The 14,920-nt window shown below is 31.7% G+C and overlaps 1 protein-coding gene across 1 annotated transcript; it reads right to left on the bottom strand.

The window, feature by feature from the left end:
- Positions 1 to 4,145: 4,145 nt before the first annotated feature.
- On the bottom strand, positions 4,146 to 11,512 carry LOC139424786 (uncharacterized). The gene is made up of 4 exons (XM_043048083.3): positions 11,378 to 11,512; positions 9,058 to 9,135; positions 7,663 to 7,690; positions 4,146 to 6,153 (listed from the first exon to the last, which is right to left on the bottom strand). The coding sequence occupies exons 1-4, from the start codon at positions 11,384 to 11,386 to the stop codon at positions 4,304 to 4,306; spliced, it is 1,965 nt and encodes a 654-aa protein (XP_042904017.2). The 5' UTR covers positions 11,387 to 11,512; the 3' UTR covers positions 4,146 to 4,303.
- Positions 11,513 to 14,920: the final 3,408 nt, after the last annotated feature.

The raw sequence follows: 14,920 nt of genomic DNA, 5'->3' as shown, positions 1-14,920 counted from the left end.
TGTAGTCGTTGCTAATTTGACAGACTTACTTTGCTTTTACTTTAATTATTGTTAGATTAATCGGATATATAACCAATGTTAATTCAAAGTATAACTAAATAGTTTTATTTTGAACAAAGTAGTGGTGAATTAAATAAATCAAACAATTATAACTCCGCCCACAAATAAACTGCTAAAGAAATACTTTGATTACCAGTTTTATATTTTTACCCTGATTGATACGGATTTATGCTGTCACATATTTGTGACAGTCGGCGCGAAAGGGTTAACAATGCAAGGTAACAAAAAAATTCCTTAAACATTAATGTTGAATATTAAACTTTGTGTTTTTTTAATCATTTTTTATGAAAAAAAGAAATTCTGACTTTTTTATTCAATGTATTCTGGTGTTTGGGAAGTAATTTCCTTTTTTGTATGAAAATGAAAGGTGATTTTCTCATAGTGTACCTACAGTGCTAAAAAATGAACCACCCTGAATAACTTTTGATCTCGATCTTCTTGATCGGATCTTCGTGTTCTAGGATTCAATCTTAAAGGATAGAGGGAGTGACCTCAAATAGGCCAATTAATAAGTGCAGACGATATTTTAAGTTACGAAATCAGACGAAAACGTACTTTCTCTGAATAAAAATACCCTTTTTTGGATTCATATTTCTGATTTCCCAAGTTATTGGAGGTAGCTGCTCTATTTGAAATATGGTCCCAATACTTTATTCAGGAGAGAGTTACAAAATTTGGACCCATTAATGTTAATTTTACTTTTTGGGTATTTCGCTACAACTCGAAAACTTGTTAAACGATTTGAAAACTCGATTTGTTTATCAAAAGATAATTTCAAGCAAAAAATAACTTTCAATAAACATTTATTATTTTTCAATATTTTATTTACTAATAGTCGAAGAAAATTTTAATTGTAAGGTATACAAATTTTTAAATCATTTTAAAGAATATAATTTTGCATGGTAAAATACAAAATTTGAGCAAAATCGGATGAATAATACTCGGATAATCGGATAAAAAAATCGGATAAAAAATTGAATTTCAAAAAAATCGGATATTTATTAATTTGATTTCTCAGGAATCATTTGACAAATTTCGCGTAAATTTTATATTTTGACAAGTAAATTAAGTTTTTAAAATGATGTAAAAATTTTATATCCTACAAATTAAAGTTTTTTCAACTATTATTAAATACAATAAAAAATAATAAATATTTAATAAAGGTTATTTTTGCATGGAATTACCTTTTTATAGACAAATTTTATAAATGTGGACGAATATTTTAAGATTCATTTAAAAAGTTTTCGATATTCTAGCGAAATATGTAAAAAGTGAAAATAATATTAAGAGATCAAAATTCTGGACCGCTCTCCCGACCAAATTATTGGGACCATATTTCCCAGATTTATCTAATTTTCTTCTAACTAAATTACACCCTATATTTTGGGTGTCAGAAATCCAAATCCGTCGGAAAAAGTTACGTTTATTCTGAAAAAGTACGTTTTTGTGTCTAATTTCATAACTTAAAATATCATCTGCACTAAATAATTAGCTTATTTTAGGTCACCCCTTCGAACCATTAAGAATGTGTCCTAAAACTTGAAGATTCGATCATTAGATTACAAATTTAGGTGTAGTCCCGTTTTTTCAGTTCATTGTTCATCAGTCAAATAATGCACGTTACTTTAGAGTGCAAACAATAATCTTAATCTAATTATATGCTTTGTTAAATTTCGTGTTTTGATAATTTTTCGTGTTTCCTTATCTGACCTCTCCTAAAACTTTTCTTCAACTAAAAAGTCTACAGAAAATATTCCATGCCTCCCAAAAGAGTGAATAGAATAGAATTGAATAGAATAGAATAGTTAGAGGAACATCGTTTTTAGCTGGAGGTGGTTTCCCCGGACTGCCAGCAACGTTGAACACATTTGATTCATCGAGTCAATGAGGTTATTAATGAATTGCTGGGGTATTCTGCCCCACTCCTCCAGAAGAGCTCTTGCCGGTTATTGGACAGTTCGTTGGATGTTAGGCAGACATCTGCATTTCATCTGCCTGTATTTCGCAAACATGCTCGATTGGGTTCATCTCAGGAGAACACGCTGGCGCCAGTCCATTGGTTTAATTCCTTCCTCCAAAAGGAAATCGTTCACGATGTGGCCTGCAATTGTCGTCCATTAACAAGAAGCTCCAATTGCTGTTATTAACATGACACACATCATCGTTCGGCGAGCATGCAGAACCATAGCTTGAAGGTCGTTTCGGACAGTTTTTGTGTCGAAACTCTGAGGCCACTAGCTGAGTGAAGGTATCGTTGCAGAAGAGTGGCATTCATATTTTAGTGTCTCTGAGCCGTCAGCACTAAATACCCGTCTTCATCGGCCGTTATTGTGCGTCTACTCCCTTGTCTTGACATTCGGCCTGCTTTTCTAGTCTCCAAAAGCGGTTGCAGGGAAGCAGTTGCTTCGCTTTCTGCAAAAGACTTATTAAATTGGCAACCAATTAAACGGTAAAATATATAGAACAAAGACAGCTACGCTCACTTTTTAAAATTGTCAGAACAAAATAACTGCATACCTCCCAACTCATGGCCTTTGAAAAATATATTACAAATTAGTATTAAAACAACAATTAATTTTCTAAAATTTTTTATATCTATAAACATAATGAGAGTTTATCTACATATTTTTTGAATAATTGATTCGTCGTGGTATTTGTCGCTTTTAAAAACAATTTCCAGTTTTCCTGTAATTATTTTCGTGTTGCGCTGCGAAATGGTTCGTTATGTTATTGGTATTTGCTCACATCATAGTAGATGTCATGAATTTATTCGAATAAATTCAATTGAAAAGGTGTTTTAGTGCAATTAATTGCGATAATTAAATACCTGGTGAATTGAGTAAAAAAACAGGTTTGAATTACATTAAAATATAATGTATGTTTCAATTTTCAGGTGACTCTGTTTTACTCGATGGAAAGAAAGGTGTGCTTCAAAGACTGCCAAAACCACAGGAATAAAATCAAACAATTTGTCACACGATTCGGAAAAATAGATGTAGCTGTATATTTCTATCTGTGAAGTATTCATACTAATCAATGAACTTGAACATTAAGAAAAATTGTCCTCATTTCGATAAAATGTCTGTTGTATTGCGAGATGTCATTAGCTTCAAATAAAACATATACTTTTTAGTTGAATTCAATTTAGTTATAACCATAATTTTGCTTATTTTATTTGATTTATACATACACCAAAAAACAAAAAGACTAAAAGCTAATAAAACCTAATTTTAAGGCTGTGATTGGTGAAACAGTGAAAAAATTTCATTCTTCACATAAAATAAAAAAAAAGTAATCTAAAGCATTGAAAATGAAGAATGAAATTTTTTTATTTTAATATTTTTGAATAAATTTCTTAAAACTTCAAAATTTCAATTTTTTCATATGTCAAAAACGCATTAAGGTTTCTGCTTTAATCACTAAACACTATTATTTAAATTATTGAGAACCTTGTGAAAAATATGTGCTAAATACCTTATAGTTTATTTTGGGTGTTAGTTGCAATCATATCTTAACAGTAAGGAAGAATGCTATACTCCACCAAAATTACGGTAAACTATTAGCAAGCAATAATTTACCGAATATCCACTATAAAATGAAGAATGCAACAATCTACCAGAATTGCGGTATTTTATTAGCTGATCATTAATTCTATTAGTGTTAGCCCAATCTTTATTCGAACTCCTCCATACAAGATTTTCTATATTATAAAAGAAAACAGTTATTTCAGTGTAATTAAAAGGGGAAATAAACACTAACAAGGAAACATCATTACAATTTTGCCCAAATGTTCATGTATATATTTCGAAAAGATATTATATTACCATAGAATCGTGAAAAGATCAAAGTTTTCATTATTAAACTCATTCTTGTTTCAAAAAAATCTTTTTCATCCACTTTTCCGTTGTTCAGTTTATTTCTGATTTTTCAGGGTGGTAATATAAAGTTTTAAATTAATAGAAAGCGGAAAGGAGTACTTGAAGTTTAAACTTTAAAATTCTACAAATCTTACAACGCATGCTTCTTTTTTCAAAAAAGGTTTTTTTAGTGGGAAATATACATTTTATCAATAAGCAATCAAGAACTAAGTAAATAAATATTTATTGCTATGCGTGACTTGTACAACGTATAATAAAAACAACACAAAAAAATATGTATTAACGTAGATCACATAATATTGACTGCCCATTTATTCTAAAATGAAGTATATTACACCAAAAATTATTTCATAGTTCGTTGCTTTTTATTTCACTAAAATTTGTTCCACTTCTTGTTGTTGCTGAATAAGAGGCCTGGAAACAATTGATCTCAAAGCTCCAGCATCGGAAAAATCGTAAGGGTATTGGGATAAAAATGACAATCGTGGCAAATATGCTCCAAGATTTGCCCTTCCAAGACCGGAAGCAATATTTTCCTGAACGATGGCATCAGCTATGTTTTGTTGAGCGAGACCTCCTCCACTCTTGGTCACTTCGGTTACTTTGTTTAATTCTCCAGTAAGAGGATCTGAAACAATTGTTTCTTTAACTTGAGTGACACCACCGAAGTCATCGACAGATACTTGAGTTTGACCACTTCCAAGAGGATCTACCAAACTTTGCACGCTTTGGCTGAGGGCAGCATCTGCAAGAGTTTCTTGGATTGCAGTTTCGATTGGGTCTTGGGCGACTTGGGATATTTGGCTTGTTGTGACAGCTCCTGTAAATGGGTCTTCTTCTTGCACAATGGTGGTTTGCGTGGCACCAATCCCAGCCAATCCGCCAGTGGCAACACCTCCAATTTTGCCCCCATAACCAACTGGTCTAAGTCCGGACAAATTATCAGACAAAATTGTTTTGCCCAGTCCTCTTCGGCCAGTGAGAAAGGAAGTAGGATAAGATCCGTAATCCATACCTAAAAGTCCAAAAGGTACTTGAGATTGACCTACTCGGTACAGACCTCTGTTTCCAAAAAGACCATCTCCAACTGAAAGTTGAACTGAACCAGCTCCTAGTCCACCACCTTTAACTCCTCCAATTGGAGACACCTTTGAAACGACGACGGGAGCACCTGAAAGAGGGTCTTGCACTACAGCGGTATGATGTACAGCTCCCCCACCACCGAGTTTACCTCCAAAACCAACTGGTCTAAGACCAGACAAATTATCAGACAAAATTGTTTTGCCAAGTCCTCTTCGGCCAGTGAGAAGGGAAGTAGGATAAGATCCGTAATCCATACCTAAAAGTCCAAAAGGTATTTGAGATTGACCAACTCGGTAGAGTCCTCTGTTTCCAAAAAGACCATCTCCAACTGAAAGTTGAACAGAACCAGCTCCTAGTCCACCACCTTTAACTCCTCCTATTGGAGACACCTTTGAAACGACGACGGGAGCACCTGAAAGAGGGTCTTGCACTACAGCGGTATGATGTACAGCTCCCCCACCTCCGAGTTTACCTCCGAAACCAACTGGTCTAAGACCAGACAAATTGTCAGACAAAATCGTTTTTCCAAGTCCTCTTCGGCCAGTGAGAAGGGAAGTAGGATAAGAGCCATAATCCATGCCTAAAAGTCCATAAGGAATTTGAGATTGACCAACTCGGTAGAGTCCTCTATTTCCAAAAAGACCATCTCCAACGGAAAGTTGAACAGAGCCAGCTCCTAGTCCACCTCCTTTTACTCCTCCGATAGGATTCAGCTTAGATACGACAACTGGAGAACCTGAAAGGGGATCTTGAACTACAGCAGTGTGGTGTAGTGCTCCACCACCACCAATTTTAGAGGGTCCTGCAAGACGACGTCCAAATCCAACTGGTCTGAGTCCAGACAAGTTATCAGACACAATTGTTTTTCTCCTAAGTGACCTAGGAGCAGTGAGTAAAGAAGCGGGATATGATCCGTAGTCCATGCCTAAGAGTCCATAAGGAATTTGAGATTGACCAACTCGGTACAGTCCTCTGTTTCCGAAAAGACCATCTCCAACTGAAAGTTGAACAGAACCAGCTCCTAATCCACCCCCTTTAACTCCTCCGATAGGAGACACTTTAGACACGACAACTGGAGCACCTGAAAGGGGATCTTGAACTACAGCTGTATGATGTACACCTCCCCCTCCTCCTAAAATCAAAATCCGAAATGTTAAAATACAAAAAGCCACCAAAATTAGCATTAAAAAAGAAAAAAACTAAAAGATCTTCGTCGATCCCAAGTAATAAGCTATAGGTTTTAGAGTATTTGTTACTATAAAAAATATCCACTATAATGAAAATGAATATGATTAAATATCCACCGTAATGAAACAAAAACTTGAACTAATTTTACAAGAAAGGTTTCCATCACGAAAACATTATAATTACATTTAATTGCAGGTTATACACCTTAAAATGAAATTAAAAGAGCGACAACTATAAAATTCATGAAAATTAACTTTAAGACGATAATTTTTTTGTATTGGTCAAATATCAAGAATAACCGTCATTTTATTATTTTAAGTACATTTTCTTCATGGCCGTTGTTTTCTCTAATATTTATGAGACTATTAATTAAAACTGATTAAAGCAATTTAAAACTTTACATTCTAACACAAGGATTTTTTGAAATCTTGTATACATATTTTTAAAGATGAAAATTTAATAGACTTGAAATATTGTTATCAAGCATAAATAATAATTGCCCAAGTTCATAATCAATTTAAAGATTAAACTTCAAAATTAATTGTAAAGATATAAATAAATCATTTAAGTGCTTTAAACTGAAGGAAATGCTATGATTTAAAATTTTCAAGTGATTAGTAGATTATAATAAACTAAGTATGTCATATATTTAGAACTAAACACTGAATCTGAAATATCTACGTTACTGTGAATGACCTAAATTGGTTGTTGATGACTTCCACCGGTGAATGTTGATAATCACATAGTCGCTTTGGTAAATGTCCAAAATATATACTAGGTCTAGTTAAGCGTCGTTGCCCGGTATACCCTACACTGAGTAATTTTCTGGCTTAGTGCCACTTCCCGGTATACATTTCTCCTATTCTCGGAGCACTGATGTTTCTCCTAATCTATCCTCAGCAGATATTAAAATATTGAATCAATGTTTTAATATCAACGAATAATTTAATATCAAATCGGATATAACATTTATTTCGGACATTCACCAAAGCGATTATGTGATTGTTGACATTCACTGGTGAAAGTCGACATTCTCCTGATTTCGGTCTATCACGATAATGTCTCTAATGATCAGCACTAAAACAATGTAACATTTAATTCAATATTTTATTACAATTAACTACAAAAAGCAAACATATAAACTCGCATGGGGCTGGTTGAATTTATATTAATTAAATGTCAAATATAAATTAATTTACTATTTCTCATTTACTTTTTCATAAACTATTTCTGTTAAATATTTTGACAAAATGCGAATAAATTGTCACTTTTAAGACGGTTGTTTTTCAGATATTAATTAATTTATTAAGAGAATCTCAAACTTAAGGAAAGAAACAAATAATTATGATTTGATTTTGTGATTTGCCAGTCTTCGTTTGATCTTACTTTTTAAAATAATGGTTACGTTTTACATAAAAAGAAAATAAATTAATATATAAAAAGTTGTACTCACCAACTTTACCTCCAAAAACACGAGGACTCTAAAAAAATAAAATATTTTCAAGATTCTTCTGAAGAAAATGCAAATTTAATTGTAAATATATTCATCTAATTAATTAATTGATATTTGTAAGTGTAATTAAGTGCTTTAAGCTTTCTTTTGCCATATTGGTATAATAAATATTTATTTATCATCTACAATTTAGCTTCAGTATTTATTATTTAAAACTTGAGACGACTCAAGTTCCAGTCATTTTAAGAAATATCATATTTTATAAATAACAAAGACTTATTAAGAATGAATAAAAGAACGAAGGCTGCAGCAGTCTTTTTTTTTTTACAATAATAACTGCGATTTGTTTTAAGAAGATTTAAACAGAAGTTCCAATTTTGCCAAATAGATGGCACTATGTACGCTCAGTTTAAAGAAATTTGCATTTTTCGGTATTAATCATAATTTTATATTTTATTCCAAAATATTTTCTAATAGTTTTTACGAATAAAATTATTCTTATTTATTTAAAATTGAGAATAAATTCAAAAAGAGGAAAACTTTATACCTTTAAGTTTAGAATAAGAAAATAATTTATTTATATTTTTAATTTTTTTTAAATATATTTAAAATAACTATACATTTATAGTTGATAGAGGCTACAATTAGAGGCTGTAATTCAATTTTCGTCCATAAATTTATTCTATTTTCCTTTTGTTTCTTTTTTTTGTATTCCGATAATTAGTAACGTGTGAATTTACTTAAACGAAATTTTTTCTGCAAATGTTAGGAATTCATTTTTGTCCAGTAAATAACGAATCTGGTTTTGCATTATTCAAAACACAAACTTTGGTAAATTTAAATAAAAATTTGCACTATGAAGTGTTTAAGTATAGGAAAAAATCGTGAGATATAGTCATGTTATTTTAATTTATTTAAAAAGATTAACAAATCTTGATTACAAGTAATGTCTTACACTAGCTTTTTTTATGTTAAATTTTATTTATTTCATTTCATTTATTTGTTTTCTGAAATAGACTTCAGAAACTTCGAAATTTTGAAATAATTTGAACACTAATAAAAAAAACTTTTTTATAACCACAAAACAACATATTAAACTTTTTATCGGTATCAGTGTTAATGGTAATATTTTTTATTGATTTATCATTCAAAGCTCTTAGTATTATATAATATACGCTACTATTTTTAAAAAATCAATTTTAGCATTAAACTAATCCATAGTATTGTTTCTAGATAGGTACTATACGTGTTTTTCACAATTGACATGAGAAATACCCGATACAATTTATGCTTTTTTACAAAATGCATATTGACCGAGTTGTTTCAACAAAATTGCTTTCTTGAAACATTTAGTGGTTTATGAAAAATATGTGATCAGCAAATAATCGTTCTCACCGTTAACAATCCTCCTCCACCTTTGATCCGTTGAGCTCCAATATTGGAGACGACCAACAACGTTAGAAGACTAACGACCTAAAAACAATGATTTGATACACTGTTAATTTGAAACATAATGATTTGATACATTAGTTAAAAGTGTTTATTTCAATATAAAATGACACAAAATATATATAAATTTAATATGCTATATGGAGATAGGAAAATAGCAACAAGTTTGCCATATATTGCTTGGGAAATGACAAGTCTATGTAACACTTAAAATCCAAAAATATGAAAACTGGTTCAACAAACTATTTTTTTATTTATTCTTTAAAATTTATAGCGGCACTTTTGTCTGCTATAAATTGGTATCTCTTTTTTAGGTTTAAAACTATTTATATATCAAATTAAAAACACAGACTAGTCCTGCGCAAGTGACGTGGAAATGCTATTTCAATTGAGATTAAAAGATGGTGTTTCATTAAAATTTAGTCAAAGCTTAAACACATTTTCAGAGAACTAACAGGCCCCACTATATATATTTTTTAAATATTTAAATATAATGTAGGTCAAACTAATTTAATGCATTGCAAGAGGGTCACATTACAACAAGTTTATTTTTAAAAATTGTGCAATCCATACAAAAGTTTGAAAAGTGGTAGCAAAACTACCTCATTTCCACTTATCTATTCGGTAAATTATCCATTCGATTACCACAAACATAAATGATTCAGTATATATGTAATCAGTACTTTAATTCTCTCGTTATAATTTTTTAAAAATTAAAGTTTTAGCCGTAGTTACAACTTTTATAAAAATCTTGCCTATCACTTTTTTTTAAAATTTGAATCAATAACAGCTATGAATTATATTTTGGAATACTTGCCACATGCAATGCGTTAATCCAGGGACGAAAGCCTATTTAAAATAATTTTATTGCAAGTACGCAGCTGCCAACTCTTCCTGTTTTCCTGGAATATTCTATTTTCATATTTAATAGTGGTAGCGAAAGTCATATTATTCGTTTGACTTTTTAAATTATAATAAAAATTATAAATGAGTTTGATCACCACTACATCTAAATAATTATAAAAAATATATATAGGCATAATACAACTACCGTTGGCGAAATTCAACTTGGCCCATACATAAATATAGTTTTGAATAAGATTTCTGATCGGCAACTGTTTTCCTACCACTTGTGAAATCCATTTTTGGAAAGAGCAAACTTGGCAGGCATGTTACACACATAGAGTGGTGATGAGAAAAGCGACTTCCCAAAAAAACCGGTATCACATTTGCGATTTTATCAGATTATTAAGAAGATTATTAATTGGGAGTTTAATGGTGCAGAATCCAAAGGAGAATATAAATCACCAAACACCGTTCTCCGTAGAAGAAACCTTCTGAATAAAAAGGAATTAATCTGACGTAGGCTGGCAGTAATTTAAATGATTAATGTCTTAAAAAGTGTACTCTTTGAAGCAGAATTTTTAATTAAGCATATTTTTCATACTTTTTTCATTATTTATGTTATTTTGGGTCAAAGTAAATGAAAAATAATATATTCAGCATTTCAATTATTATTTATTTCAAATTATAATTAGCATTTAATTATTGGTTTATAGTATTATATTATTATTATATTATTATATTATATTATAGTATTATATTACAGCAGGAGACACCGGTGTCTTTTTATGCGTTAAAGATAAAATCTTCCAAACACAGCTCCCTTCCAAATATTATTTTTTATTTCAAATTTGCGCTTATTTAAATCTAAGAGAAACAGCTAAAAATCATTGAAATTTCGTCAATTTACACTATCAATTATTGATTAATTTTTGAACATGAATAAAAAAGCTACTTTTTTCGGACTTTATATTTTAGTACAAATACAGTTGCGATAATATAACAGATTTTTTTCAGTAACTATTAGACTGCTTTTTCAGTATTAAAAATGCTAAATTGTATTTTTCCATGTAATCAGAGCATCAGAAAAAGTCTAGAAAAGGGAAACCAGTATCCCATCTGAGTTAAAGGATTAATAAAAAAAACATGTAAATAGTAAAAAGGGTATTGCAAGTTTGCTTATGGCTATATCCTTCTGCTTTAATTTTACCAGCGAATAGGAACTTCAAAATGACTGGAGATCCCACATAGAATTATTTAAGTTATTAATATGTCTGTGATAGAAAAAACTACGAAGAAAAGGTACTACTTGTGAAAATCTTGCGCTACTTTTCTCTATTTTTGAAAAAAAAAACAAAGAAAATGAAGGAAATTGTTTTAATAAACGAACAGGAAATGATACCAGAGGACGAAGTATACTTACTAGCTTCATTTTCAGAGAGTTAATTGAGGGCTGACGATTGCTGAGAGAGCAAAAGGAAGCCAGTGACGACTGTCGATCATTCCTGAGCTTATATACTCAATTCGAAAACGATATTCACTGCCCTGGGGTTGATTTATGCTCATCTCCGAGATGACAGTCAAGGGTCGCACGTCGAGAGCGACAATATGTGAACGAGGAGATCGCAATCGAAAGTATTTGAGATGATCTTGACTTACTTGTTACATCCAGACACGTTCTACGGTGGCAAAGAAAGGAACAGTATTTAGCCGTTACGTAAAGCACGTGACCCCTGCCTTCGCTATTTGAGGAATTTCATAGGCAAAAATAAATATTCTTTTGTCAATATTTCCTAAAATATACGTAAGCAATCATACTGAAGGGTAGTTGGTAAAATCCATTCCGTTAATATTACGTAAATATACCAAAACTTTTTTACTAAATATCTCAAAGGAAAAATCATTCCGTCAATATTAAGTAAAATTTACGTATTAAACATATTGACTTTACCAATTTCCCAAAAGTTTGTATTTAATTTATATATCATATGCAACATGGGTATTGCTGATGTAAATCATAATTCCAAGAATTATTTTCCTCGATGACCAGAGAAGTAAATAACAATGTAATTGCAATGGTTATAATTTACTAAGTATTTTGATAGCCTAATTTAATTATATCCTGAAGTAAATTTGTTCGTTCAATTTTTGAATGTTAATCATTTGACTGATAATTGAACAAAGGGTACGGGACACAAAAACTTTCAAATTTTGTAATTCTTTAATTATATACAACATGATATATTACATAAAATGCAGAAAAAATATTAAAACAAATAATTTTGATTTGATTGCATTTATCTATTTTTTGTATTTAATTTTTTCTGGAAATTAAAAAAAAAGTAAATAAGGTAGTATCTATTTAAAAAAATACGATTTTAATTTAAGCACTTATGTTAGGGGGCCCGTTAAGTTGTGTCGTTTGATATTTGTTATTAAGATCTTATTTTTAATCAGTAATGTATTCACCCTCGTAAGCAACAACCTTTCAATATCGGATCGAAAATCACTCGAAATGGACTGAAAAAAATTAACTAGTTTTTAAAACCATCGAATATTTAATGCTCCGAAGCGACATTACTTTCCGGACCCCCTAATACTAAAAAAATAATTCCTAAATGCAGAATCTATACATAATAATAAACGCGGCTGTGTGTGTGTCTGTCTGTAATCACAGTATATCGCCCCAGAAGCCTCGCCCAGGCACGAAACTCGGCACATAATTGTGTTTTGACATAATGAAGAAGTACTTTTTTTCTTTTTCAAAAATTTGGATTAGTTTTTTAGTTATCAGTCATTTTGTAAGAAAATCTATGCTTTTTCGTCTTCAAAGAGCCGAATTCAAAAAACTATTAAAAAATGCATATACTTTTCTCCACTCTTATAAATGTGTGCTAATGCGAACCTTACAATTGAAATATTAATTTTCGACAACTTAAACCAATAATATACGAAGGAATTAATAATTTCATTGTAAGGTTCACATTAGTTTACATTTATCAAAGTGGAGAAAAGTTTAACTTTTGTCTGCAGCAGAACTGGATATGAAGACAAAATTGCAGGACAGGAGCACTTTAATTGTCCACTAATCTTCAGATTTCCTGCTATGTTTTAAAAAACTTTATTTGTGAAGACCTTTAGCGTGGCGGACAGCCGGCCGCCTTAAGGTCTGGTTTCTTAAGACAAGCGCCTTATCTGGGCGTCAGCGGGACGTCAACGTCCCGTTGACGCCAACAAAATACTGGTTTGTTAGCTCAAAGCCTGGTTTCTTAGAACTAGCGCCTTATTTGGGCGTCAGTGGAAAGTTGACGTAGAGCTGACGCCATAAAAATACTTTTTTGTTAGCTCAGCGTGAGCAGTCAGCCCAACGCAGACATTATCTCTCATTGCGCATGCGTTAATAACGTAAACAAATATTTATTTTGAATTTGTATTGATTTTGTTATTGTCGACCAGTGTTTTAGAGAACAAATAATGACTTTGTCCAAGAAAAAACACATTATGGCTGAGCTAAATGAAGAGTGCTATGTTTAATGAAGAAGCTATGTTTAATGTCAAAATCAAAATCTTGGCTGATTTCAATGCGCTGTTGGATGTTGTCCGCCATCGCTTCTGTGGTTAACGTCACGTTGTAATCCAACTGCAGTTGAGTTGGACGGCAATTGTAGTTCAAGATGAGCGTTCGATGACGTATACTATCAAACTCACAAATGAACCAATCAGAGGTTCGCGCTGATTTCCAGCTGACGGCGTCCTGTCCTAAGAAACCAGGCCTTTAGGCGGCTAGTATGAAATAAACTTAAATATTGAATCTTTATTTATTTATTTTAATGAAAATTGCAATTGTGTTAAATAAAGTGCGTATTTTTTTTCCTCCAGAAAATAGCTAATCAAATAGTAAAGGATTTAGGTGATGAAAAATTCAAAGCTATGACAGTAGAGGTAAGTATTTCCATAATATATAGAAAAAAAAAGCATGTGCAAGAACTGTACAAAATTACAGAAAGCTTAGAAAGTTGTCTGCCCGAAGTTAAAGTGGCTGTAATTAACAATATATTTAAAGATTTACACATTATTTTATTTTATAACTGTCGTTGAACAGCTGACCTAATTTTGAGTTTACGACTACCAATGTTCAACTCCGTAGCCTTGTAATTTTGGAACCAATCCGGAAAAAAAGGGAACTTCGGGATCAAATAATAGGAGAAATTTACCTTCATGGAGAATCGATAGAACTAACCCGCATTTTGTGTTATATGGAGAGGAAATCCACGAAAACCTAGTATGGTTAGCCCGATGGCCAGAAGACTCCAACCCATGATCCGTCTATCATTAAGGATATTTTATGTCAGCTCTGTGATCGGTGCAAGCCGGATGCGGAATTGGTCTCTACCAGCTACCGTTTTCATTCGACCAACGTTTGCCTTAACTTTGCATAACGCCTTCTACCCCTTAGTCTTAACGCCTTCTACCCCTTAGGGACACGGTAACCAATTTTCGCGCATGTACTGTGAAGTTCAAATAGCGCTAAGGTTAGATTTAGGATGAACCATGATCTGTCTAATGTTCCATAATTCTTATATTCCAAAATAATTTCTCACTAATTCAAAACACATCCATAGGAAGCAGAAAAATGGTTGACTACATCAAATACAACTTCCAACATGCTATACAAGCAGTTCCTTCAAAGGCATGGTCATCGATGCATAAAGGAAATAAGATCTTATTTTATGAATAAATTTTGATTGATAAATAATTTATTTTATACACACTCGACTGAAAATCGGCAGAAAATAACTAATACCAGCGACTTTAAATCTGATCATTTTATATAATAGTGATCATGGAATATTCGTTTTACTTAGTCTATCTATGTTTTTTTTTTCAGTTAGACATTTATTCCACATTCCTCGCGGACAGGACCAAAGTATTTTTGTAAAACTCTTACAGGTAAGTAAACTTTATT

This window comes from Parasteatoda tepidariorum, chromosome 8 (assembly GCF_982258835.1).
Source record: "Parasteatoda tepidariorum strain Cologne lab strain chromosome 8, Ptep-v5.0, whole genome shotgun sequence".
Lineage (NCBI taxonomy): Eukaryota > Metazoa > Arthropoda > Arachnida > Araneae > Theridiidae > Parasteatoda > Parasteatoda tepidariorum.
This window is presented reverse-complemented; position numbering and strand designations above follow the sequence as displayed.